The following is a 22,988-nucleotide window of genomic DNA, read 5'->3' as shown; positions in this document are numbered from 1 at the left end:
ACATCTACTAACATTTCCTCTATCTTCTGGACCAGGAGGTGTTTAAAGACAGAGTCATATTTTTGCATTCCTGACACTTAACATGATAACCAGGCAGATATTGAATGGATGAATGAATAAATAAAAACTACTAAAAACTAGGGTCTTTGAAAAAGAATGTACAGCAAGATTAATTAGTAGTATTTCCTCAGTGCTTAGCAAAGCAAAAGGAATAAGGAAAGTTCTCACCTTTTGACTTTTAATTTGTTCCACTACAACCATCACAGAGGGAAAAAGAAGCTGAAACTGCAAAGTAGAGAATAATTAGAAGGGTATGTAATCAAATGTAAGGGAAAAAAATCAACATAGGAAATGCTTGTTTCTAAAGAGTTCAACTTAAGATAAAATGGCAATACCAAAGAACAGTCAAGATCCAGTATCCTAAGGCAACTGGATGTGGAGGTTCACTGCAGATAGCAAGAGGACAGCAGAGAGAAGCAGTTTCTTTCTTTTCTTTACCCCTTCTTCCCTCCCTCCCTCAAACCGGAGAAAGCCTCGAGCTCTCTTCGGCATGAACGTCCGGCGAGCGTCCTCGAGGTAGCTAGACTACCCTCTTCACGTTCTTCTCGTTCTTTCTTTCCTTCATTCGCCCTCCCTCCATCCCTCTCTCTCTCCTCTCTTTCTTTCTTCCTTCACTTCCTTCTTTCTTTCCTTCCCTCCCTCCCTCCCGTCCCTCTCCCGCTCTCTCTCTCTCTCTCTCTCTCTCTCTGTCTTTCTTTCTTTTTTGAGACAGGGTCTCACTCTGTCACCCAGACTGGAGTATAGTGGTGGGATCCCAGCTCACTGCAACCTCCGCCCCTGGATTCAGGAGATTCTCATGCGTCAGCCTCCCAGCTAGCTGGGACTACAGGTGCACACCACCACAACTGACTACTTTTTGTATGTTTAGTAGAGATGGGGTTTCACCATGTTGGCCAGGCTGGTCTCCAGCTCCTGACCTCAAGTGATCCAACCGCCTCGGCCTCCCAAAGTGCTGGGATTAGAGGCATGTATCACCATGCCCAGTAGGGAAGCAGTTTCTATTTCTGAGGCTGGCATACTTGTTAATACTGATGTCAATATAGAGCAGTAATATTAGCATTAATATCAGACATTAAGTTTTAACTATATTTGGAAATCTTTAAACAGTTTTGATCTAGTAAAGCATACAAAATGCACAAAATATAAAATGTTAGGCGCTGAATCCAGAAGAAAAAAGTTCTCAAAAATAGTATCATAAATTAGATTATTCTAACACTATCAACAGATTGCAAGGCATTTGGTTATTTGGCCAGCATACCTGGTCTAGGGAGTAGTTGACATGTGATATGGAGAGATGGGGATCACCCAGGAACTGTAATAAAACAAGCCGTGATTAGGGCTCCACACAAAATATCTCAAATCTATTTGATCTACAAAAATGAGAAGAGAATCTCATGATGGGTTTAGTGTTAATTTTAGGCTATTGAGAACTGATAATTTAATCAGGTTATTCATCCTGATTTTCAGGCCATAAAGAAACCAAGCCAGGGCTCTTATAACTCACTAAGGAGTCTTTGCCATGATCTGTAAGCCACTCTGATCACAGGTTGGGCAATCACTGAGAGAACACTGTCTCTTCCAGCCATATAGGAAATTGCTCACTCTTAACTACCTGACCTTACCAAAGGGCATTTCAGATTCAAGAACATGCCCTAATCTACTATCCCAGAGGTGTTTCCTATATCTCCTCCTTCTTACCTCTTGTTCCAAATCAAGCAATGCTTGGCGATAAGGCTGCAAAACAGAATCCAGCCCTGTGCAGAAGGCCCTCAGGTAGATTCCATGTAACCCACCTTGGCCCTGCTGAGATGGATGGTGATCCTGAAATCAAACAAACAGAAGCCAACTTCTCAGCTCAGGCCCTGAAACCTGAGAAAGACATCATCAGGCTTGTTTCTTTTCAGAGTTCTATAAACAAACCAATTAGAGGCCTTGCCTTCACTTGAATATTTCCAGTGATGAGAAATCCATTACTTATTTCACATGAATTACCAATAAATTCACTGAAAGCCTGACATAGCTCCTGCCCTCTAGAGGTGTGCACCCACCGAGCACAGGACCCACCTGTTGTTGCACATGGCCCGTGTACTGCTCAATGAACTCAGTGAAGCGAATATAGTCTGTGCCAAGCCGGCAGAGTCGATTCAGGACACTGGTCTCACTGGGGTGGAGGAAAGGGAAGTCCTGTGATACCTGTGGGAAGATGAACACTGCCGAAAACACTGCCAGTCACTGCCTCAACTTTCAGGCGCTTCAAATGCTTCATACTACACACTGACCGTTTTCTTTCTCAAGATGTCCACTTAAAGGTGTTAAGTTCTGGATAACAATGTATTTCCAAACCACTTCAAAGGGGTTCCCTATCCCTGACCCAATTATTTGCTTCTTAAAATAGGTAACACACGCTAAATAATTTAAACAATACAAAATGGTGTACATTAAAAATAAGTCAACCACCCCAGAAGCAGCTGCTGTTACCTACTTCTTAAGCAATCTTCTAGGGATGGTCTATAAGGATATGGGGGTTTTGACCTGGTTGCCACTAAGTTTCTTTAGCAATATTGCTCAAACGGGGGTCTGCAGACTCTATGGGTTTCTCAGACATATTCTTAGGATTTACAAATTCTCTATAAAAGTTTTCATTCCAGTAAAAATCTGAAATTAAACATACTATTATCTGTACATGTACCTTATAACTGGCCATATACATTTAGTGTCCATATTTGCATTTGTATTTTTAATTTAAATGAAAGCCAAATGATAGCCTAATATGCTATATATAAAGGTTTCACAGCAGTTCAGGCAGAAAAAAGTAGTGGGAAAATATATTCCTTCAACCAACTTTTTAAAAACACTGTGGTAAAATACATATAACAAAATCTACCATTTTAGTTATTTTAAGTATATAGTTCAGTGGTATGAAGAACATTCACACTGTTGTACAACCATCAACACCATCCATCTCCAGAACTTTTGTTTGCCCCAAATGAAACTCCGTATCCAGCCCCTGCCAAACACCACTCTACTGCCTCTGACTTTGACTACTCTAGTTACCTCATACAAGTGGAATCATTCAGGCCGGGAGTAGTCGCTCACGCCTGTAATCCCAGCATTTTGGGAGGCCGAGGCGGGTGGATCACCTGAGGTCAGGAGTTCAAGACCAGCCTGGTCAACATGATGAAACCCCACCTCTACTAAAAATATGAAAATTAGCCAGGCATAGTGGTGGGCACCTGTAATGCCAGCTACTTGGGAGGCTGAGGCACGAGAATTGCTTAAACCCAGGAGGCAGAGATTGCAGTGAGCCGAGATTGCACCACTGCACTCTAGCCTGGGCAACAGAGCGAGACTGTCTCAAAAAAAGTGGAATCATTATTTGTCCTTTTGAGACTGGCTTATTTCAGTTCATCCATGTTGTAGCATGTGCCAGAATTTCCTTCCTTTTTAAGGCTGAACAATATTCCCTTGTATGTATATACCGCATCTCAATTACCTATTCACCCCTGCACTGACACTTGCTTCCACCTTTCAGCTATTGTGAATAATGCTCGGTGAACATGGGTGTACAAATACCTGTTGGGTCCCTGCTTTTACTTGTTTTGGGATATACCCTGAAGTGGAACTGCTAGATTATATGGGAATTTTATATTTAATTTTTTTTTTTTTTTTTTTTAGAGACAAAGTTTCACTCTGTCACCCAGACTGGAATACAGTGGTGGGTTCATAGTTCACTGTAACCTCAAACCCCTAGGTTCAACCAATTCTCCCACCTCAGCCTCCAGAATAGCTAGGACTACAGGCATGTGTCACCATGCCCGGCTAATTAAAAAAATTTTTTTTGTAGAGAGGGAGTCTTGCTCTGCTGCGCAGGCTAGCCTCAAACTCCTGGCATTCACTGATCCTCTAGCCTCACCCTCCCAAAGTGCTCAGATCACAAGTGTGAGCCACTGTGCCTGGCCTTTATTCAATTTTTTGAAGAACTGCCATACCATGTTCCATAATGGCTGTAACATTTTACATTTCCATTACTATATCCCAGGTACTATGCTAATACTTTCAGACAAAAGAGTGAACAGAATCAGATGCAATTACTACTCCAAAGGAACTCAGCATATTATAAATGGATGGATATATAATATGGATTATATGTGGATGCCATCTTTACATGACAGTAAATGTGGTAACAAATAGGCAAAGAAAAATTTTTCTATTATCGAGTCCATAGAAAATTGATTAGGAATCCAATTAATGTAGATTTTAATGACACACTGCTAATCACTTCTTCAAGTTAGTAACTTAAGAGGTTGCACAACATGGTGCTTAAGAACCTGGTCTCTGGAGCCTGACTGCCTGGGTTTGAATCCCTGAGTTGCCTTTACTTGCTTGAAAGCTTAGGCAAGTTACTATACCTGTCGGTGCCTCAGTTTTCATACCTATAAACTGAAGAAAATAACTGTGAGGATTAAATAAGTTAATACATGTGTAAAGCACATGTCCCAAGCACACAGCCAGTGCTCAACACACATAAGCAATTTTATATTATTAACAAGACAGCTCTACCAGTTATCAAGTGATACTACTATTAAAATTGGCATTTGAGTGTTTCTTGTTGGCAGAGTTTTTGAAAAGTTCAATATCTAATTACTCTGAAACAGCACACAATATCTTGAAGTTACTGATACCATTCTATATAACATAGTTATATGAACAGGCTGAGAAATCCTGCATTAAAATAATGGTCATTTGAATTTATTGATTTGGTCGTTTTGTTTACTTTTAATTTATAAAAATATTTGATTTTATAGTTGTCTAAGAGCATTATGCTTGAGTTTATAACTAGCTTATGTATATACATATTCAATATAATAAAATAATTTTCCTCAACACTTGGCACTCATGACAACTTTTCCCTTTATTCAAGTGTAAAAGACACTGCTCTGCAGAAAGTATGTAATACTTGCTGTCTTTGTCTTCTTTCCTTCCATCAATACCTAAACACCTGCTATGTGGCAGTAACTGTGCTAGGTGCTCCAGGTAGACGAATGAAGAAGACCACTGTGGTCTTCGCTCCCAGGGGCAATCTATGTGGGAGAAAGGTTAAAAACAGGTAACAACGATACATTATGAACTGTGACAAATCCTATTAGGGAAATAAACAAGTTGATGGAGAATAATGGCATCAGGGGAGGATGCTTAATTTAAAGATGTGCCTCAGAGAAAGTTTTTCTGACAAAGTGACTTTAAAGCTGAGACCTTAAGGATGAAAAGGTAGACAATACCTGATTGAGAATTTTTCATAAGAAACAAAGGAAGGGAAAAGATGAATTACTTGTTGCTGTCTCCCCCACCCCCTCCCTAGCTATCTTTCCTGTACTGTGTTATCTCTTTTTATTTTGGACCATCAGGCACCCACATACTTCCTGAATACTGTCCTCCTATATGCCTGACATTGTACTAAGCTCTATGGAGAAAAGTGAAATATTGAATTAGTCTTCAAAGACCTACAGGTGAAAGATAATTCAAACTCCACCACACAAATCTTCACCTATTTTTTTCAAAAATTCACCTAAACTCTCAAACTCCAAATACACATTCATAAATAATAACGAAACGAATCTGTTTGATTGATAGGTTTTATAGACTAAGAATGTACCTTTTCTGCTCTTCCACAGTCTATTTGCCAATTCTTCTAAGAATAGGCGTGTCTTGGTGATCACTACCAGGACTGGCGAGCATAAAGTTCTCTGAGCTTCAGTTTGCTCATTTGGTAACTAGTAGAAACAATACCTAAATGACTAAATTATTGAGAGCATTAGATAACATTACTGGAAGCAGAAGCAGGTAAGAGTACTTCAAATACTGAAGCCAGACAGACCTGGGTTCAAAACTAAGCTCTGTTAATTACTAGCTATGTGACCCCGATAGTTATTTAACATTCTAAACCTAGGTTAACCTGTAAAATGGATATACATGGTTGTGAGGATTAAATAAGATAATGCATACGGAACATCATACATTCCTGGTTACACAAAGGCCCCCTACTAAGTGCTTTACCTAATGCAGACATTTCCTGGTAAAGGAGTAATGAGGGAAACACCGCAGGCTCTCGATTTCATTTTTTCATTCAACAAACTTTACTGAGCGCTTACCAAGTGTTTGGGAGCTGTGTATTTGGCCCAGTCCTTGAAAATTCAAACAATGCACGTGTGAAAATAAATAGGAGAAAGTACCTCCCACACTTCTAAATCATTCCCCAGCAACTGTCACTCAGACACCTGGACCTCTGGCCCTTTCCTCGCCCCGCCACAGGCGGGGCTCTTCGAGGTCTGCCCTCCGTTTTCTAGCCTAGGCCCAGCCTCTCTAGGTGTCGCATCAGCCTTGACCCTAAGGGGCTGCCCTCCAGTCACCTGTCCAGGGACACGCCCCCAGCCCTGGAAGCCCCGCCCGCTAGGCCCCTCAGCCTAGTCCCCCAGGTGCTGACTCAGGTCCGCCGCTCCTGCACTCCCTGGTTCCCGCGCTCTGCGCCGAACAGTACCTGCAGGCCACTCCGCTTGTTCCAGGTGAAAATAGACCCAGGGTACCCGCTCAGAGCCAAGAGCAGTTCGTGGATCATTCCCACAGCGGACCTCGAGTCCCTGGATACTTCACCCCCTCCTCCAGCGCACCTCCAGGCGACCACGAGGGGAGTGCTTCCCCTTTCACACGCGCACCAGCCCCTGGGTCCGGCGGTTTGTGCCGAATCAACCCACCGAGACAATCGCTGCGGCGGAGCTGACGGGAAGCTGGGAAGGGGTAGCGGCTGAGTTCCGGAAGTTCGGCGGCTCCACTGGGCCCACCCGCTACTCCCGCCCAGGCTCCGTGGAGACTGAGTCGCGGTCGCAGCCCTCGCGCATGCGCCCTCGGTGCCCCGAGCCGCCCGCTCGGACTTCCGGTTTGGGAGCTGTACTTGGGAGGCTGGAGAGCCCGGGCCGGGGTCGGGGTTGGACCCCAAGTGGGTGAGATTGGCCCGGAGGCAAGGATGCGAGGGGGCTGAGGGGCAGCTCGAGAGGGAGACACTCCCAGGGGTGGGCTGGAGGGCGCCCTCAGGGCGCCTTAGCCGGGTCAGAGGCCTCTGGAGGGACCGCACGACGGCTTTGGGTGACCCGGCCGGAGGGAGCGGAGACAAAAGAGGCCAGAATCCCGCAGTCGCCGCTCCTTGAGCTGAGAGCTCGGCGTCCGCGAACCGGCAGCACCTGGAGCCTCTGGCCGACTCCCGAGCACGTCCTCAGGAAGTCCGTTACTACTGCCCCTTGGACTCTCCAACGCAGTGTGACTCTCCCCAAGCCCACTCGGTCCTCGCTTTGGAGCCAAAACCAGCTTATCTCCTTGCGCGAGGTTTTCCGACAGGTAGCTCCCTAATCCTTGCTGAGCAACTTCTACTTTTACGCGGGGAAAACAAAGACCCGAGATTCTGGACGTGATTTTTTGCCTGGGGTGGGCTTTGGGAGTTGTGCAGCCGAGGGGGCGGGGCGGACACTGAAGGCCTCCGGAAGGACTGCGGAGGTACTGAGGGAGATGAGCTGCGACCAGCTGGATAGAGGCTTTTTGTTGCCTTCAAGCAGGATGGCGACTTGTCTTTAGATCCTCTCGAGCACCAGCTCTCCTATATGGTTCGGACTCACCGTGCAACATTGGGCAGGGAAATTAAATGGGATTGGCTTTGGAGGAGGTGGGAGAGGGGCAGACAGTAAGTAGTTTTATTTTCTGCTGCTTCGTGGGGCTGCCCTGGAAGTCAACCAGAAAAGCACCTTTTGCAAAGTCTATTTACTGAAGATTGTGCTACCACAGAAGGCCACTCGGAGCACATGGGAAGGCAGGCCAGCTCTGGCAAGACTTTAGACATATGAATGTATTCCTTCTGCTAATAGTGCCATCTTTCTCTGCCTTAGGAAGAAACTCCTCTTACAGAGAGTCATCTGCAGGGGACTCTCCAAGGACATGGGAAGATAGATGTAAGCCCTGGAACCCAGACTCTTAAGTGGAGGGAAGCTGCTTTCTGCTGTTAATGATGGCCAAATCCGCTCAGAGAGAGAAAGGCACTAACTCTGAGAGCTTCCGACAGCGTTTCAGGAGATTCCATTACCAGGAGGTGGCTGGGCCGCGGGAGGCTTTCAGCCAACTCTGGGAACTTTGCTGTCGGTGGCTAAGGCCGGAGGTGCGCACCAAGGAACAGATTGTAGAACTGTTGGTGCTAGAGCAGTTCCTGACCGTCTTACCTGGGGAGATCCAGAATTGGGTACAGGAACAATGTCCAGAAAATGGAGAGGAGGCAGTGACTCTCGTGGAAGATTTAGAAAGAGAGCCTGGAAGACCTGGATCTTTGGTGAGAAGGGAGGGGGAATTCAAAAGTGTGATACTGGGAAGGGGCAAGGGTGGAGGGCTAAATTAAGATAGAGACAGGCTTAAAGAGGGACACAGTCTCCCTTGGTGATGCTTATACTTCTGGTCTGGTATAGCTAACTTTTTCAGATAGTGCTTGTCTGGAGATGCTGCCTGGGTGTACCTTCACCTACCCTGTCACAATGAGTTTTTCCTAGTTTCACAGTTTCTTAATAGGGAAGAAAGGGGATTTTTTTTTTTTTTCAGCCTGTAGGTGGGTTTACTCTTTTGATCGTTTCCTTCTGGAGTTTCAGCTGCTTTAAGCTAATGGCAATGGAATAAGATCCTTGTTCGCTTTAACCTCCCCCACCCCTACAACCCTGGCCACGGGTATTAAATAATCTCCTCTGGGAATGCCCCTTATTATGATCTTGCAGTGACAATTAACGGGGGTTGTTTCTAGGTCACAGTCTCTGTGAAGGGGCAGGAAGTGCGCTTGGAGAAGATGACACCCCCGAAATCATCACAAGAGTTATTAAGTGTTCGGCAGGAGTCAGTGGAACCCCAGCCCAGGGGTGTACCCAAGAAAGAGAGGGCAAGAAGCCCAGACCTGGGACCACAGGAGCAGATGAACCCAAAGGAGAACCTCAAACCTTTTCAAAGGAGCGGTGAGGAGTAGATTCATATGGGAAGATAGACTGCCATTCCAAGTTGGGAAGTAGGGTTGGGGTTAGTGAGTGGGTAAGGAATTTCAGGAGTAAGTGGAAATTGCAGAATATGTGGTTGTTGACATGTAGTTTAGCCCTGTGGTATTCTTATATCGCCTCTTGATAAGTCCACAAGAGAATGGCTCCCTAGTTTTTATCAGAAAGAACTTGGAATTATTTTATTTCCTTTTGGTAATGATGATAGTAGATCATTATTTTCTAGATAAAAATTCTTTTCTATACTTGAAGGCACATCTTCCTTTTGGTTGTTTTCCGTCTTCAAATTAAACTGTATTTGTTACCTTAAATTTTCCCCCCAGAAGATCCATTCTTTAAACCTAAGTTTTTGTTGCTCTCTATTGGAACCTTTAAGTTCTCCAAATATCATGTTAATTGTGGGGAACTAAATTATGTGTATTATTTTCCTGAAAGTCTGTTAGAAGCTAAGTAAGAATTTTACTTCAGAATCTTGCAATGTCTTGTATCAGTATAGCCCAAGCTGTGATATTTTTTTGTTCACCTGGTAACTTCCAGGACTCTGATAACTTTCCCCAATGCCTTTATACCTAGTTGATTATTCTTGTACTTGATTTTTGTAGAACTTTTCTTCTTTGTAGTCTATTGATCTCCATGTTCTATGCTTTTTTCTGTTACCATTTCACTTAAAATTTGTTGAGGTTGTTTTGAATTCTGATCTTATCATCCAAGACAACAGCCTTCTCAGCCAGTTTGGTAATGGTCTGTTTAGTCACCCAGATGAAATCCCTAAATCTTACACACAGACTTGCAGAGTTCATTAGTTTTTGAACACCTATCAAGGTGCTCAACACCTTGCAGGGTACTCTGCAATAAGAAAATGTGCCTATCCTGAACTTAAAAACATGATTGAGAACACAACAGCTAACTCTTTAAGTATGGGCTGAACTGAACTGTACTGAAACAGTGCCAGACAATGACTTGCTCAATTGTGTGAGTCCCATATGGGTTTGGCAGAGTGGAAGATGAGGGAGGGCTATAGGTAAGGCTTCTTGAGGGCACTGGGAAATACAGCCTCTTGAAGGATGGGCTGAAATTGGATAGGAGGGAATTAAAGGCACATAGTGGTGAATAATAGTGTGCTGTGTTCTGGAGGGAAGAGTCTGACAGGAATGGGTATGGTAGGCATTAAGGTTAAGGTTCACCAGGGTAGCATGTGCACTGAGGAAGCAAGAGCCTGCAATTAGGTAGAACAGTGACTGCTGCAGTTATCGGGGTGTGAGAGGATAAGCAGTCTGGACTTGGATGGTGGCAGTAGGAATACAGAGGAAGGACTACTAAAGTAACCACCTTTAGAACTTGGTGACTGACTGTGAAGGAAACAGATAAGTTAAAGACAATCTTCTCTTGCCTCCCCCCGAAATCACTCCGAGTTTAATTCTGTAGCCCCAAGTGAAGAACAATTATTCCCAGCAGTACTAGGACCTGCCTACAAATAGGAGAGCTAGGGAGCAACTTGGAATAGAATTATCTGCTCTGAACACACAACAGAATCCTTTCCTCTCTTGTCACCCTGCTCTGGAAAATAAAACATTTCTCATCTTTTGAGGTTTCCTGTATTTTCCCCACTTTTTTCAACCCACTGAACTTTCTGAAAACATTGCCCTAGAGACTTTGTTTATAATCCTCTTGGATGAAAAAGGCAGGACTGAATTTCAAGATTTTTGTGATAATCAGTCCAAACTATGACACCTTTTGTTTGCTTCCCTGCAAGCAGGATTTCCATTTCCTCAGTCCGGTGTGGTCTCCAGGTTGGAGCAAGGAGAGCCATGGATCCCAGATCTGCTGGGCTCCAAGGAGAAAGAACTTCCAAGTGGCAGCCACACAGGAGACAGACGAGTGCATGCTGATCTGTTACCATCCAAGAAAGATAGAAGAAGCTGGGTGGAACAGGATCACTGGAGCTTTGAAGATGAGAAGGTGGCAGGTGTGCACTGGGGCTATGAAGAGACCAGAACGCTTCTCGCAATTCTCAGCCAGACTGAGTTTTTTGAGGCTCTCAAAAGCTGTCATAAGAACAGCCAAGTGTATGGGGCTGTGGCTGAGCGGCTCAGGGAATATGGCTTCCTCCGGACCCTGGAACAGTGTCGGACCAAGTTCAAAGGTCTCCAGAAGAGCTATCGGAAAGTCAAGAGCGGCCACCCACCTGAGACCTGCCCCTTCTTTGAAGAAATGAAAGCCCTGATGAGTGCTCAGGTCATTGCCCTGCCCAATAATGGCCTGGAAGAAGCAGCCTCTCACTCTTGCCTGGTGAGCAATGATGCTAAGACTGAGGAGCCAGGGCGGAGGGGCTGGCAGCATGAGGAGGGAGCAGAAGAGGCTGTGGCTCAGGAGTCTGACAGTGATGACATGGATCTAGAGGCGACCCCCCAGGACCCCAACTCAACTGCAGCTATCGTGTTCAGAAACCCAGGTGGTAAGAAGCTTTTCTTCTTGGAGTTTTAGAATTTGACTTGGGGAACAAAGAGACTGGATGTGGGGTCAGAAGGCTTAATGTTACATGCCAGTTTTGCCACTTAGGGAACAAAGAAGTGCTTCTCAATTCTTTATGTGTATTTCATTCTATTTTATGGGAAAATCAGTGAAATAATTGGGAATAAATTTAGATTTTTAAAAGAAATACACTCAGAAAATTCACAGTCCTGAGAAGGAGTATCATTCCTTCCATTTCTTTACTAAACTATTTTTTCCCTGATTTTAAAATCATTGCAGGCTCACTGAGAAAAATGTGGCATGATACTATCTTTAAGTTGAACCAGTATTTATTGAGTACGTCATATGAACTGGATATTTTACATATTTTATCTTTCACTTCCCCAAATCTCAAAGTCAGTTTATTATATTCATTTTTACTTAGAATAGTACAGTGAAGAATTGTCCAAAGTTGGGGAAACATTTTTTTATTTAAAAATTTTAAAATATATTTAAAACAGAGACAGGGTCTTGCTGTGTTGCCCAGGCTGGTCTCACTGGATTCAAGCAGTCCTCCCACCTCAGCCTTCTGAGTAGTTAGGACTACAGGTGTGAGCCACCACACTCGGCTGGGAACATCTACGTTTCCTCTGAAATTCATAGTATACATTGGCATTTTAACAGGATTGAGAAGTCCTACAGTGAGAAAGCTTGTTTAACACTATTTAAATATTCTTGCCTAAGGAATCCTTTTAAAAGTGTCACTTACTACCATTAATGTAATTGGTCCAACTGTGCTGTTACGGAAAGAGCACCAAAGTATGACTCAGGAGGCTCAGATTCTAACCCTGACCACTAATCAACTGGGTGGCCTTGAACAGTTATCTAACCATTCTAAGCTTCCATTTCCTCAAGCATAAAATAGGGCAAAGCAGGAGGACTGCATCACTAAAGTTGCAGTTCCTTTGTGAGCAGTGGTCTTTTCCTTCTGTTTTTTAAAACATGCATGATCTTACTTTAGCTCTGTTCTAGCTTTCTGATCTTTGTGTCTTCTGCTTTTTCATTTCTATTTTTCTTCTTGTTTTCTTCATTCTCTTTTTCCTTTTTTGTTGTGGACACAAATATATGTAGGTTAATTAAACGTGGCACATGTGCTAAATGTTATTTTCATTATCTTTGTTCTCTCACTTTTTTTTTTTTTTTTTGAGACAGAGTCGCTCTGTTGTCCAGGCTGGAGTGCAGTGGTGTGATCTCATCTCACTGCAACCTCCGCACCCCTAGTTCAAGTGATTCTCGATTCTCATGCCTCAGCCTCCCAAGTAGCTGGGACTATAGGTGCACACCACCATGCCTGGCTAATTTTTCTGTGTTTTTAATAGAGACGGGCTTTCACCATGTTGTCCAGGCTGGTCTCAAACTCCTGGCCCCAAGCGATCCACAGGGATTACAGACATGAGCCACTGTGCCTGGCCAGCTTCTTTTTTTATATGGCTAAACAGAATTTGTAAATAAAGGTCTCTGTGAAATTGCTAAAGGAGATAAAGAAGCAAAACATTTTATACTGAGTTTGTGGGTTTTGGCAACATGAAGTATTTTTACTTTTTCATCTAGGAGCCTGAGCTTAGGTGAATTCTTTTTTTTTTTTTTTGAGACGGAGTCTTGCTGTGTCGCCCAGGCTGGAGTGCAGTGGCACGATCTCGGCTCACTGCAACCTCCGCCTCCTGGGTTCACGCCATTCAGCCTCCCGAGTAGCTGGGACTACAGGCGCCCGCCACCATGCCCGGCTAGTTTTTTTGTATTTTTAGTAGAGATGAGGTTTCACTGTGTTAGCCAAGATGGTCTCGATCTCCTGACCTCATGATCTGCCCGCCTCGGCCTCCCAAAGTGCTGGGATTACAGGCGTGAGCCACTGCGCCCGGCCGCTTAGGTGAATTCTCATGATGCAGACGATAGGACTGAGGAATTCAGGCTGTAAAGTTCTGGATTAAGTGGTGCTGAAATTTCTCTTCTGGTGGCAGGTGTACACTGGGGCTATGAAGAGACCAAGACTTACCTTGCAATTCTTAGTGAGACCCAGTTTTATGAAACCCTCCGGAACTGTCACCGCAACAGCCAGCTGTATGGAGCAGTGGCTAAGAGGTTACGGGAATATGGCTTTCTTAGGACCCCGGAGCAGTGTCGGACCAAGTTTAAAAGCCTGCAAACCAGCTATCGGAAAGTTAAGAATGGCCAGGCACCAGAGACCTGTCCCTTCTTTGAAGAGATGGATGCTTTGGTGAGTGTCCGGGTTGCTGTCCCATCCAATGATGGCCAGGAAGAAACAGCTTCTTGCCCCATCCAGGGGACCAGTGAGGCCAAAGCTCAGAAGCAAGCCGAGGAGGTAGACGAGACCACAGAGGAAGATTCTGATGATGAAGAAGATACCGAGGTACTCCCAGGGGCTGTCATAACCCGTGCTCCAGTGTTATTCCAGAGCCCCCGTGGTAAGATTCTTTCACTGTTACGGTATAAATAACAAAGGGAAAGACAATGGGACTTAGGAAAAATATCAGATTGAGGAGAACTGGTCTCTACACCCAGCTTTCAGGATTCTTCTTGTGATCACCCATATTTCTTGTCTATTAAAGCAGCTCACTGAGGGGATATAAATTATTTATGTGACTTGCCTCCTCTCACTAGAGCATCAATCTGAGATAGCTGCACATTGTAAATCTGCTGTGATTTATTCATGAACTGCTACGTTTCCAGCCAGTTTACCAAGCAGGGATTCTGAAAGCTCACATTTCTCAAGTAGCATGTCATGTACCCCATAGTAGGATGAAGTTGATTTTAAAAGTTCATTCTTTTATGTAATGTTTTCTTCTAGTTTCAGCTCATATACCAGCTGTATGTCTGCTTTATTCACATTTATGAAAACCTGGTAACTCTTCACTTTTACGAATCTGAGGTTCCTGAGAGAACTGACCCTTTGAATCTTAGTTGCTAGATAAGAAAAAAATACTTCACAAGGGCTTCCCTCCTTGTGAGAAGAATTCTGATTTCAGAGTCACATATGTGTATGTATGTGAATCCGGGCTCTGTTGTTTATTAGCTAAGTGACTTAGAGAAAGTTACTTAAGTCCGGGCATGGTGGCTCACGCCTGTAATCCCAGCATTTTGGGAGGCCAAGGCTGGCGGATCACCTGAGGTCAGGAGTTGGAGGCCAGCCTGGCTAACATGGCGAAACCCCATCTCTACTAAAAATACAAAAAATTAGCCAGGTGTGGTAGCGCATGCCTGTAATCCCAGCTACTCGGGAGGCTGAGGCAGGAGAATCGCTTGAACCTGGGAGGCAGAGGTTGCAGTGAGCTGAGATTGCGCCATTGCACTCCAGCCTGGGCAATAACAGTGAAAAAAAAAAAAAAGTTACTTAACCCCCAAGTTTGCTTATATATTAAGATGTACCTCACAGGGTTGACGTAAATGAGGTACTGTGCACAGTGCCTGGCACATAGTAGCCATTTAATAAATAATAGTTTTCATTTTCATAAGCCTTTAAGATCAGCATTCTTTAATGGTGTTCCCTGGAATATCAATTCCATGGGGTATTAATATATTCTACTAAAAAATAACTTCTAGGTTTGGGAAGATGGTAAATACCCGTTTTGGAGGCTCACAATACATATTCACATATTTAAGCGTCTAAGATTTATTTAATCTAGTGAATATTTCATGAAATATCTCATAAGACTAGGCTTCTGGGTGGAAATACTGTCTCAGGAGGTACAAACATGGGCTGATACTCAACATGCTTTTACTCCTAGATTTAGAATAAGGAATATGGGATTCAGAGTTTACCTGAAATATCTGAATAATTGCAAATTTGCATAGTCTAGGCCCAAATAAGCCAGGCATTTGGTTCTTAAGACCTTTTGGTTCTTTGAAAGACACTACATATTTTTATATCCTGTTTTTACTTCCAATGTATATTGGAATGTGAGGGGAAGGGGACTCATGAAGCTCCTCTGGATATAAAAGTTTCCAAAAATGTTTTACTGAGCATGTCCTTCTAAACCTTTTAGTTACTGGTGAAGAACATGAATAAGAATACTATGACAGACCCGAGATGTGGCAAAAATACGTATTAGAAAGTAAGTGTCTTTCCTGTAGAAACATGGAAATTATTTTATCTAAAACCTGGTGAATTTTCTGTGCTGTACTGAGAGGATTTTCCACAGATCCTAGGTGACCAAGAGGAGTTAAGAGTATATATTAATCAGACCCTATGTAGATGAGAAGCACCTGATAGGTTAACAAGTAGAGAAGTAAAACATTGGGATTTTAATAAAATAATGGTAGTTATTTGGGATCTAGGGTTCCCTAAATTTTATCTTTAATCATCTGGTGTAATGCTTGTTTTTCCCAAGTTTTACATTCCTGTGGCACATATGATTAAGAAAATAGATGACTTCTAAAATTCTATTTTCCATCAGGTTTTGAAGCTGGATTTGAGAATGAAGATAATTCAAAACGGGATATTTCTGAGGAAGTACAGTTGCATAGGACATTACTTGCAAGGTCTGAAAGGAAAATTCCCTGGTATCTTAATCAAGGTAAAGGCAATGAGAGAGACTGTAGATCAGGAAGACAGTGGGTAAAGACCTCAGGGGAGAAAAGAGGAAAACTGACACTACCAGAGAAGAGCTTAAGTGAAGTCTTAAGTCAACAGAGAACTTGCTTGGGAGAGAGACCATATAAACATCTCAAATACAGCAAAGGCTTTGGTCCGAATTCCCTTCTCATGCATCAGGAATCCCACCAGGTGGAAAATCCATATAAATGTGCTGATTGTGGGAAAAGCTTCAGTCGGAGTGCACGACTCATTAGACACCGGAGAATCCACACTGGAGAGAAACCTTATAAATGTCTTGACTGTGGAAAAAGTTTCCGTGACAGTTCAAATTTCATCACCCATAGAAGAATCCACACAGGAGAGAAACCTTATCAATGTGGTGAGTGTGGGAAACGCTTCAATCAGAGCTCAAGCCTTATCATTCACCAGAGGACCCACACAGGAGAAAAGCCCTATCAGTGTGAAGAGTGTGGAAAAAGCTTCAATAACAGTTCTCATTTTAGTGCACATCGGAGGATACACACAGGAGAGAGACCCCATGTATGTACTGACTGTGGAAAGAGTTTCAGTAAGAGTTCTGACTTACGTGCACATCATAGAACCCACACAGGAGAGAAACCCTATGGGTGTCATGACTGTGGCAAGTGCTTCAGTAAAAGCTCTGCCCTTAATAAGCACCGAGAAATCCATGCACGGGAAAAGCTTCTGTCACAGTCAGCACCTAAGTAAGCCCCTGAGGATATATAAAGGAAAGAGGCTCAATAAATGTATTGTTTAGAAAGTCTTCCAGTAGTGAGATCATCTCCTATTCTGTGTCCAGCTAGCTTAGGAAATTCTCTAGGATTTATGCCACTGTTCCTTGTTTTTCCTGATCTAGAGTCAAATCCCCAAGTCAGTCTAAAGAGCGAAAGGAAGATTTTAGTCCGTCCTTGCCAGCATCTGAATTGATGGATAACATCTTTTCCCTCTCAGTGCCTATGGTGTTCCCTTAATATAAGCAGAGAGGACATGGTAGCAGATCCTATGAATTTGATAAGCATCCTTCTTTACTCATTCTGTCATTCAGCTGCACTTTGACAGGAAAAACCCATTACATTTCAAGAAGAAGTTGTGAGACTTTGCTCATTAGGTGGGTCTAGCTCTTTTTTTTTTTGAGACGGAGTTTTGCTTGTTGCCAAGGCTGGAGTGCAATGGCACGATCTCAGCTCACTGCAACTTCCGCCTCCCAGGTTCAAGTGATTCTCCTGCCTCAGCCTCCCAAGTGGCTGGAATTACAAGCATGCGCCACCATACCCAGCTCATTTTGTATTTTTAGTAGAGATGGGGTTTCTCCATGTTGGTCAGGCTGGTCTCAAACTCCTGACCTCAGGTGATCCGCGTGCCTCTGCCTCCCAAAGTGCTGGGATTACAGGCATGAGCCACTGCACAGGGCTTTTTTTTTCCGAGATGGAGTCCCGCTCTGTCGCCCAGGCTGGAGTGCAGTGGCGTGATCTCGGCTCACTGCAACCTCTACCTTCTGGGTTCAAACAATTCTTCTGCCTCAGCCTCCCGAGTAGTTGGGATTATAGCCGCCTGCCACCACACCTGGCTAATGTTTGTATTTTCAGTAGAGATGGGGTTTCACCATGTTGGCCAGGCTGGTTTTGAACTGACCTTGTGATCTGCCTGCCTAGGCCTCCCAAAGTGCTGGGACTACAGGTGTGAGCCACCATGCCCGGCCCAGCTCTTCTTTATGCAATAATTGAAATGCTAACATGAATGACTCTTCCTGCTCACTTAAACCTGTGCTCAAAATTACATATTTGTCAGGCACCCTCTTCATTTACCTTAAAGAAGGAGAGTTTAATGTCCATCTTTGATTCTGCCCTATGAATCGTCTTGTCAAGAACAGGTGTTCTTATGCAGAAACAGTGAAAACCTTACACTGAAGTATGAACCCTGGATTTCTTAGTTTCTTCCGAGTCCTAGAAGAAGGGTTGGAATAGAATAATACATTTACAGGATTTAGTTTGGTTTTCTTTCTGTCCAGTCTCATCTGAATTTCATCTATCCCTTGTGGTCCAGAAGTTCCACAGAGCAAGGCAGCTGGAAGTGGTGACAGGTAAAGCAGTTAAAGCTGCCAACAGGAACTCATCCATATTCCACACACCTAGTACAGTGTTATGCCCTCCATGGGCACTTCCGCACTTCCCTGCAATAAGTAGAAGCCACTGCCACAGTCCCACGTATTGGGAAAATGGACTACTGTGTGCGAACAGGCCCTTCACCCTAATAGCTGGGAAGATGGATTATCTTTGGCCAGTGGAGCTGCCAATCTAGACATACACATTCCGCTGAATACAATTAAAAGCAGTTCTTTAAATGCAAATGTAATTACTCATCTTTATGATACAGTAGTATTGAATTAACTGCCCATACATTCATAGTATAATGAGCCCTGTATAGCACAAGGTCAGCAGGTCCTCTCCTTGTCCTTACAATCTAAAGCAGATGACACTGACATGGACAAGCAAGTGCACATGCATAGTTGCAGCAGTTTTAGAGAAATCTAGAAAGCTAGGTAGCAACACTAGGCATAAATGTTGTGGTCCAATGCATTAGTTTGCTGTAACAAAAATCCAGGAGGTATTTTCTTCTCTTTATTCAGGAAGGCTTCATGAAGCAGGAAGTGTTTAAAGGAGGGAAGGTTACTGGTTAAATTAGGATAGGAAGAACTTTCCATAACTAGTTGCAAAATTGAGTGCTGGGTGGGTTGAGGAATGGGAAAATGGGGGAGCAAGGTGTTTTGTGCAGATGGAACAAAAGGCAAAGGAAATACTGTAAGGAAGGCCAGATAAAGCTTGGAGTAGCATGAGAACTTGAGGAATAGTATGATATGGGCTGTGCAGCAGGCAGAGAGAATCACCTTAGCTGAAACATGGGTGTTAGGAGCAGACCATGAGGTGGCAGACCCATCATCTATAGTAAATCAGGTACTATGCTATAACTATTGATAAGGAAACAGCTGACTGACACTGGAAGAATAAGCAGTTTAAGGGGACTAGCTCCGATGGGAGACAAAGGTCAGAAATCGTAGTAACTGTTGAAGATATTTTGATGAGCAGGTGAGAAGAAAGATAAACATGGCCAGATGGCCAAGGCCTGGGATAAATAGCCGTTTCACATTCAATTAGAATTCTGTGGCTGGAATAAGATCAGGGAGAGCAGCAGGAAGATACAGTATTCTATAATTCATAGCTTGTTGTATTAGAGATTAATTAGGATTCTAGTGTTGAATCTTAGTACAAAAAAATCTAATATTTATTAGGAATTAAGGGAAGATGGTATTTCTGTTATGTTGCCTAAGCAGACAGGAAGCTATAAGAAACCAGTGCCTCAGGATCTGAGATGATTTAGGAAGTGTGCTGTAATGTCAAAAAAAAAAAAAAAAAAAAAATATATATATATATATATATATATATATATATTGCCTTTAGTATATCTATGTATAGTCTTGTGGGAAAAGCATTGGTTGAGGTGTCAACAGATATTCTGGTTCCAGATGTCTTGTGTGTAAGTTAACCTGCCTCCATTTCCCTTTCTGTAAAGCAAAATAATGTTTACACCTAATCTGTCTCTCAGGGATACCATATTAATAAAAATTATGTCTATAAAGTGCCTGGTGTTTCTTCAAGTGTGTGTGTGTGTATATATATGTGTGTATATAAGTATATATATATACACACACACACAAATTACAATCAAGTTGTGGATGGTAGGTAAAGATCAGTCTTTCTTTTTTTTTAGCTCCCTGTGTGGGTTTACTAGAAGTATGCTTATCTGAATCTTTATATTCTAGAAAGAGGAGTAAGTCAGATTGTGGTAAAAGGGGAATTAGAATGCAAATCCTTCCTCTGTACCTCTAGCCATATCCACAATAAATTAGGACCCAAGATAACTGGGCATGCAGAATCTTATTTTTTAAATTTTTATTTATTTTATTTTTTAGAGACAGGATCTCACTCTGTTGCCCAGGCTGGAGTGCAGTTGTGCCATCATAGGTCACTGCAGCTTCAAATTCCTGGGCTCAAGCGATCCCCAGCCTCCCCAAAAGATGGGACTACTGGCATAAGCCACCACACTCAGCTCATTTCTTAAAGTTTTGTATTGATGAGGGGGTCTATGTTGTCCAGGCTGGTCTTGAACTCCTGGCTTCAAGTGATCCTCCTGCCTCAGCCCCCCAAAGTGCTGGGATTACAGGCATGAGCCACAGTAACTAACTCAGCTGAGTCTTACTTTAAAAGACCCAGAACCAGCTGGGCATGGTGGCTTATGCCTGTAATCCCAGCACTTTGGGAGGCCGAGGCAGGTGGATCATGAGGTCAGGGGTTTGAGACCAGCCTGGCCAAAATGGTGAAACCCCATCTCTACTAAAAAATACAAAAATTAGCTGGGTGTGGTGGCGGGCGCCTGTAATCCCTGCTATTCGGGAGGCTGAGGCAGCAGAATCACTTGAACCTGGGAGGCAGAGTCTGCAGTGAGCCAAGATCATGCCACGGCACTCTAGCCTGGGTGACAGAGCAAGACTCCGTCTCAAAAAAAAAAAAGACCCAGAACCAACACTCCAAACTCCAGATGAAAAGAATATGCAGAAGGAATAGGGCAAGGGCCAACTTGCTTACCAGGTGAAAACCCAGTTCATCTCAAACTACCTCACAAACCATTACATGCTGCCCAACCTGCCATTCCTCAGGATGGAAGCAGCAAAACATATCTTCAAACTTTCTAAGAAACCAAGCCCACTGTTGGGCATCTCTGCACCTCTAACTTTTTCACATCAGTAAAGCCTTTGTGGGAGAGATGGGGTGGCATGTGCAGCAAAGGAAACAAAAATGTATTAGCAGAAGCTGGACAATCCTGTTCACATCAGTTGTTGCCTTAGCGCCATTACTTTTCTTTTCCCCCATACTATCATTTTTCCTTTTATTGTTTGTTCTCTATGGCCAATGCCATAGAATGTAACATGTTTTTGCCATTCTCATTTATTGTAATCTGAATGTAGACTCTTGAGTCTTGTCAACGTAGTATAGCACTATTTTTACGGTGACCAGGTAAGAATGGGAAGATGAGGTAAGATTGTAAAGATACATCAGTTCTTTCCCCATTATTCAATTCAAAATCCAAAATGAAGACTTTACTCCTATACACTCAAATAGCTATGTAATGACATGCATGTCTCAAAAGTTTCAACATATAAAATGTTATGCAGAATTCTTTGAAACCATGGTGCTTAAAGTACCAGGTGTGTGTGTGTATTTTTTAAGAGCTTAAATTCTTCCTCTCCTACCACACCCAACATGGTGCTCTTTTAGAAACAAAACTTTGGAACAACTAGAAGTCAGGTTCAAGATTAGAAACAGAAGTCCAATGTACCTCAGAGCTCAAAAAGGCTCTGGAGAGCAGAACTTCACTGTGGTCAAAGAGTAAAGTAAGAATATTAAAAATAAAATACATTGATTCCCAGTTGACGCAGTTCAACCTTTAACCCAATAGATAAATCAGGGAAGTAATTTTAAAGTCTTCCATAATTAATGAGTTCCTCAAATTATTTAAGTAGAATTTAATTTACAAATATTTTATTGACATCTTTGTTAAATATAGTACAGAAACCAAAGATACTCACATCATTGTACACAGTGAGGTCTATATTCCAATAACTCATGCTGTGAGTCACCAAGCACCTGAATATTTCTTAGGCCTCACATATTTTTGGTTGCCCAAAGTTGGCATTTAAGAGTTTTTAACAGATAAATGCAGGAGCAACATTTACAGAGACTAGGCCAAATTCTAATGAACTTAGTGCTCTTGATATGGAACTAGTGTAGGCAAAATGAAGCTGCATTCCAGGTCAGTCCCATAACACTTCACCTCTGGGTTCATTTATGTACAGATAAGACACAAGCTATATATAGTCTTAGCAACACAGAAAGTGAAAATAGCAGCTATGGTGGTGACCAGGTAAGCCTGGGATGGGGCTTTGAAGATGCAAATGGTATACATGTACAGGGTTACCTGGTATTAACAGTAGGGGGCAGGTGTACTTTCCAAAATGCTAGATCACTGAAGGAATCCAGGAAATAAAGTTTCAGAGAGTCTATTCCAATCTACATACACTCTATACAGTTTTTGTAACTTTTAATCTTGATATAATTTCAAACTTACAGAAAAAGTTCCAAGAGTACAAGAAACTCCTGTATACCTGGATTCACCATTTATATTTTGCCTATTTGCTTTTCATTCTCTACATATGTAAATGTGTGTGTATATATACTTTTTAAAAATTTTTTTGAAACAGGGTCTCACTCTGTCACCGAGACTGGAATGCAGTGATCTGATCATGGCTCACTACAGCCTTGACTTCCTGGGCCCAAGCCATCCTCCTAGCTCAGCTTGTTGAGTAGCTAAGAATACCGGCATGTGCCACCATGCCTGGCTAAGATTTTTTATTTTATTTTATTTTATTTTATTTTATTTGTAGCGATGGGGTCTCCCTATGTTCTCCAGTCTGTTTTGTTGTTTCTTTGAGACGGTCTCACTCTGTTGCCCAGACTGGAGTACAGTGGTGTGATCTCAGCTCACTGCAGCCTCGAACTCCCAGGCTCAAGTGATCCTTCCACCTCAGTCTCCTGAATAGCTGGGACTACAGGCATGGGCCACCATGCCTAATTTTTTAAAAAATGGTTTTTTTTGCAGACGGGGTTTCCCTATGTTGCCCAGACTGGTCTCGAACTCCAGGATCCTCTTGCCTCAGCCTCCCAAAGTGC

The 22,988-nt window shown here is 43.1% G+C and overlaps 3 protein-coding genes across 12 annotated transcripts in view; 1 reads left to right on the top strand and 2 right to left on the bottom strand.

Annotated features, from left to right (window-relative positions):
* TUBGCP4 (tubulin gamma complex associated protein 4) overlaps window positions 1-6,964 on the bottom strand; it is a 39,011-nt gene extending 32,047 nt beyond the window's left edge. For 6 of the 10 annotated variants that reach the window (XM_030930735.1, XM_030930741.1, XM_030930736.1 and 3 more), the window contains exons 1-6: window positions 6,596-6,959; window positions 6,210-6,242; window positions 2,125-2,253; window positions 1,759-1,881; window positions 1,319-1,372; window positions 229-285 (exon numbers count right to left, since the gene is read on the bottom strand). In XM_030930735.1, the coding sequence (XP_030786595.1) occupies window positions 229-285; window positions 1,319-1,372; window positions 1,759-1,881; window positions 2,125-2,253; window positions 6,210-6,242; window positions 6,596-6,673 (474 nt within the window). In that variant the 5' untranslated portion in view covers window positions 6,674-6,959. Of the gene's footprint in view, window positions 1-228; window positions 286-1,318; window positions 1,373-1,758; window positions 1,882-2,124; window positions 2,254-6,209; window positions 6,243-6,595 lie in introns of all 10 variants that reach the window. The other 4 variants (XM_010383798.2, XM_030930739.1, XM_010383799.2 and 1 more) reach the window with 1 other exon arrangement.
* ZSCAN29 (zinc finger and SCAN domain containing 29) lies at window positions 6,908-16,974 on the top strand. The gene is made up of 6 exons (XM_010383796.2): window positions 6,908-7,446; window positions 7,989-8,422; window positions 8,882-9,086; window positions 10,879-11,577; window positions 13,592-14,056; window positions 16,046-16,974. The coding sequence occupies exons 2-6, from the start codon at window positions 8,105-8,107 to the stop codon at window positions 16,912-16,914; spliced, it is 2,556 nt and encodes an 851-aa protein (XP_010382098.1). The 5' UTR covers window positions 6,908-7,446; window positions 7,989-8,104; the 3' UTR covers window positions 16,915-16,974.
* ADAL (adenosine deaminase like) overlaps window positions 13,956-22,988 on the bottom strand; it is a 33,742-nt gene continuing 24,709 nt past the window's right edge. Inside the window, exon 12 of the mRNA XM_030930746.1 lies at window positions 13,956-14,070. Coding sequence (XP_030786606.1) covers window positions 14,068-14,070 — 3 coding nt within the window. The 3' untranslated portion in view covers window positions 13,956-14,067. The remainder of the gene's footprint in view (window positions 14,071-22,988) is intronic.

This window comes from Rhinopithecus roxellana, chromosome 5, assembly GCF_007565055.1.
Source record: "Rhinopithecus roxellana isolate Shanxi Qingling chromosome 5, ASM756505v1, whole genome shotgun sequence".
NCBI classification, from domain to species: Eukaryota; Metazoa; Chordata; class Mammalia; order Primates; family Cercopithecidae; genus Rhinopithecus; species Rhinopithecus roxellana.
This window is presented reverse-complemented; position numbering and strand designations above follow the sequence as displayed.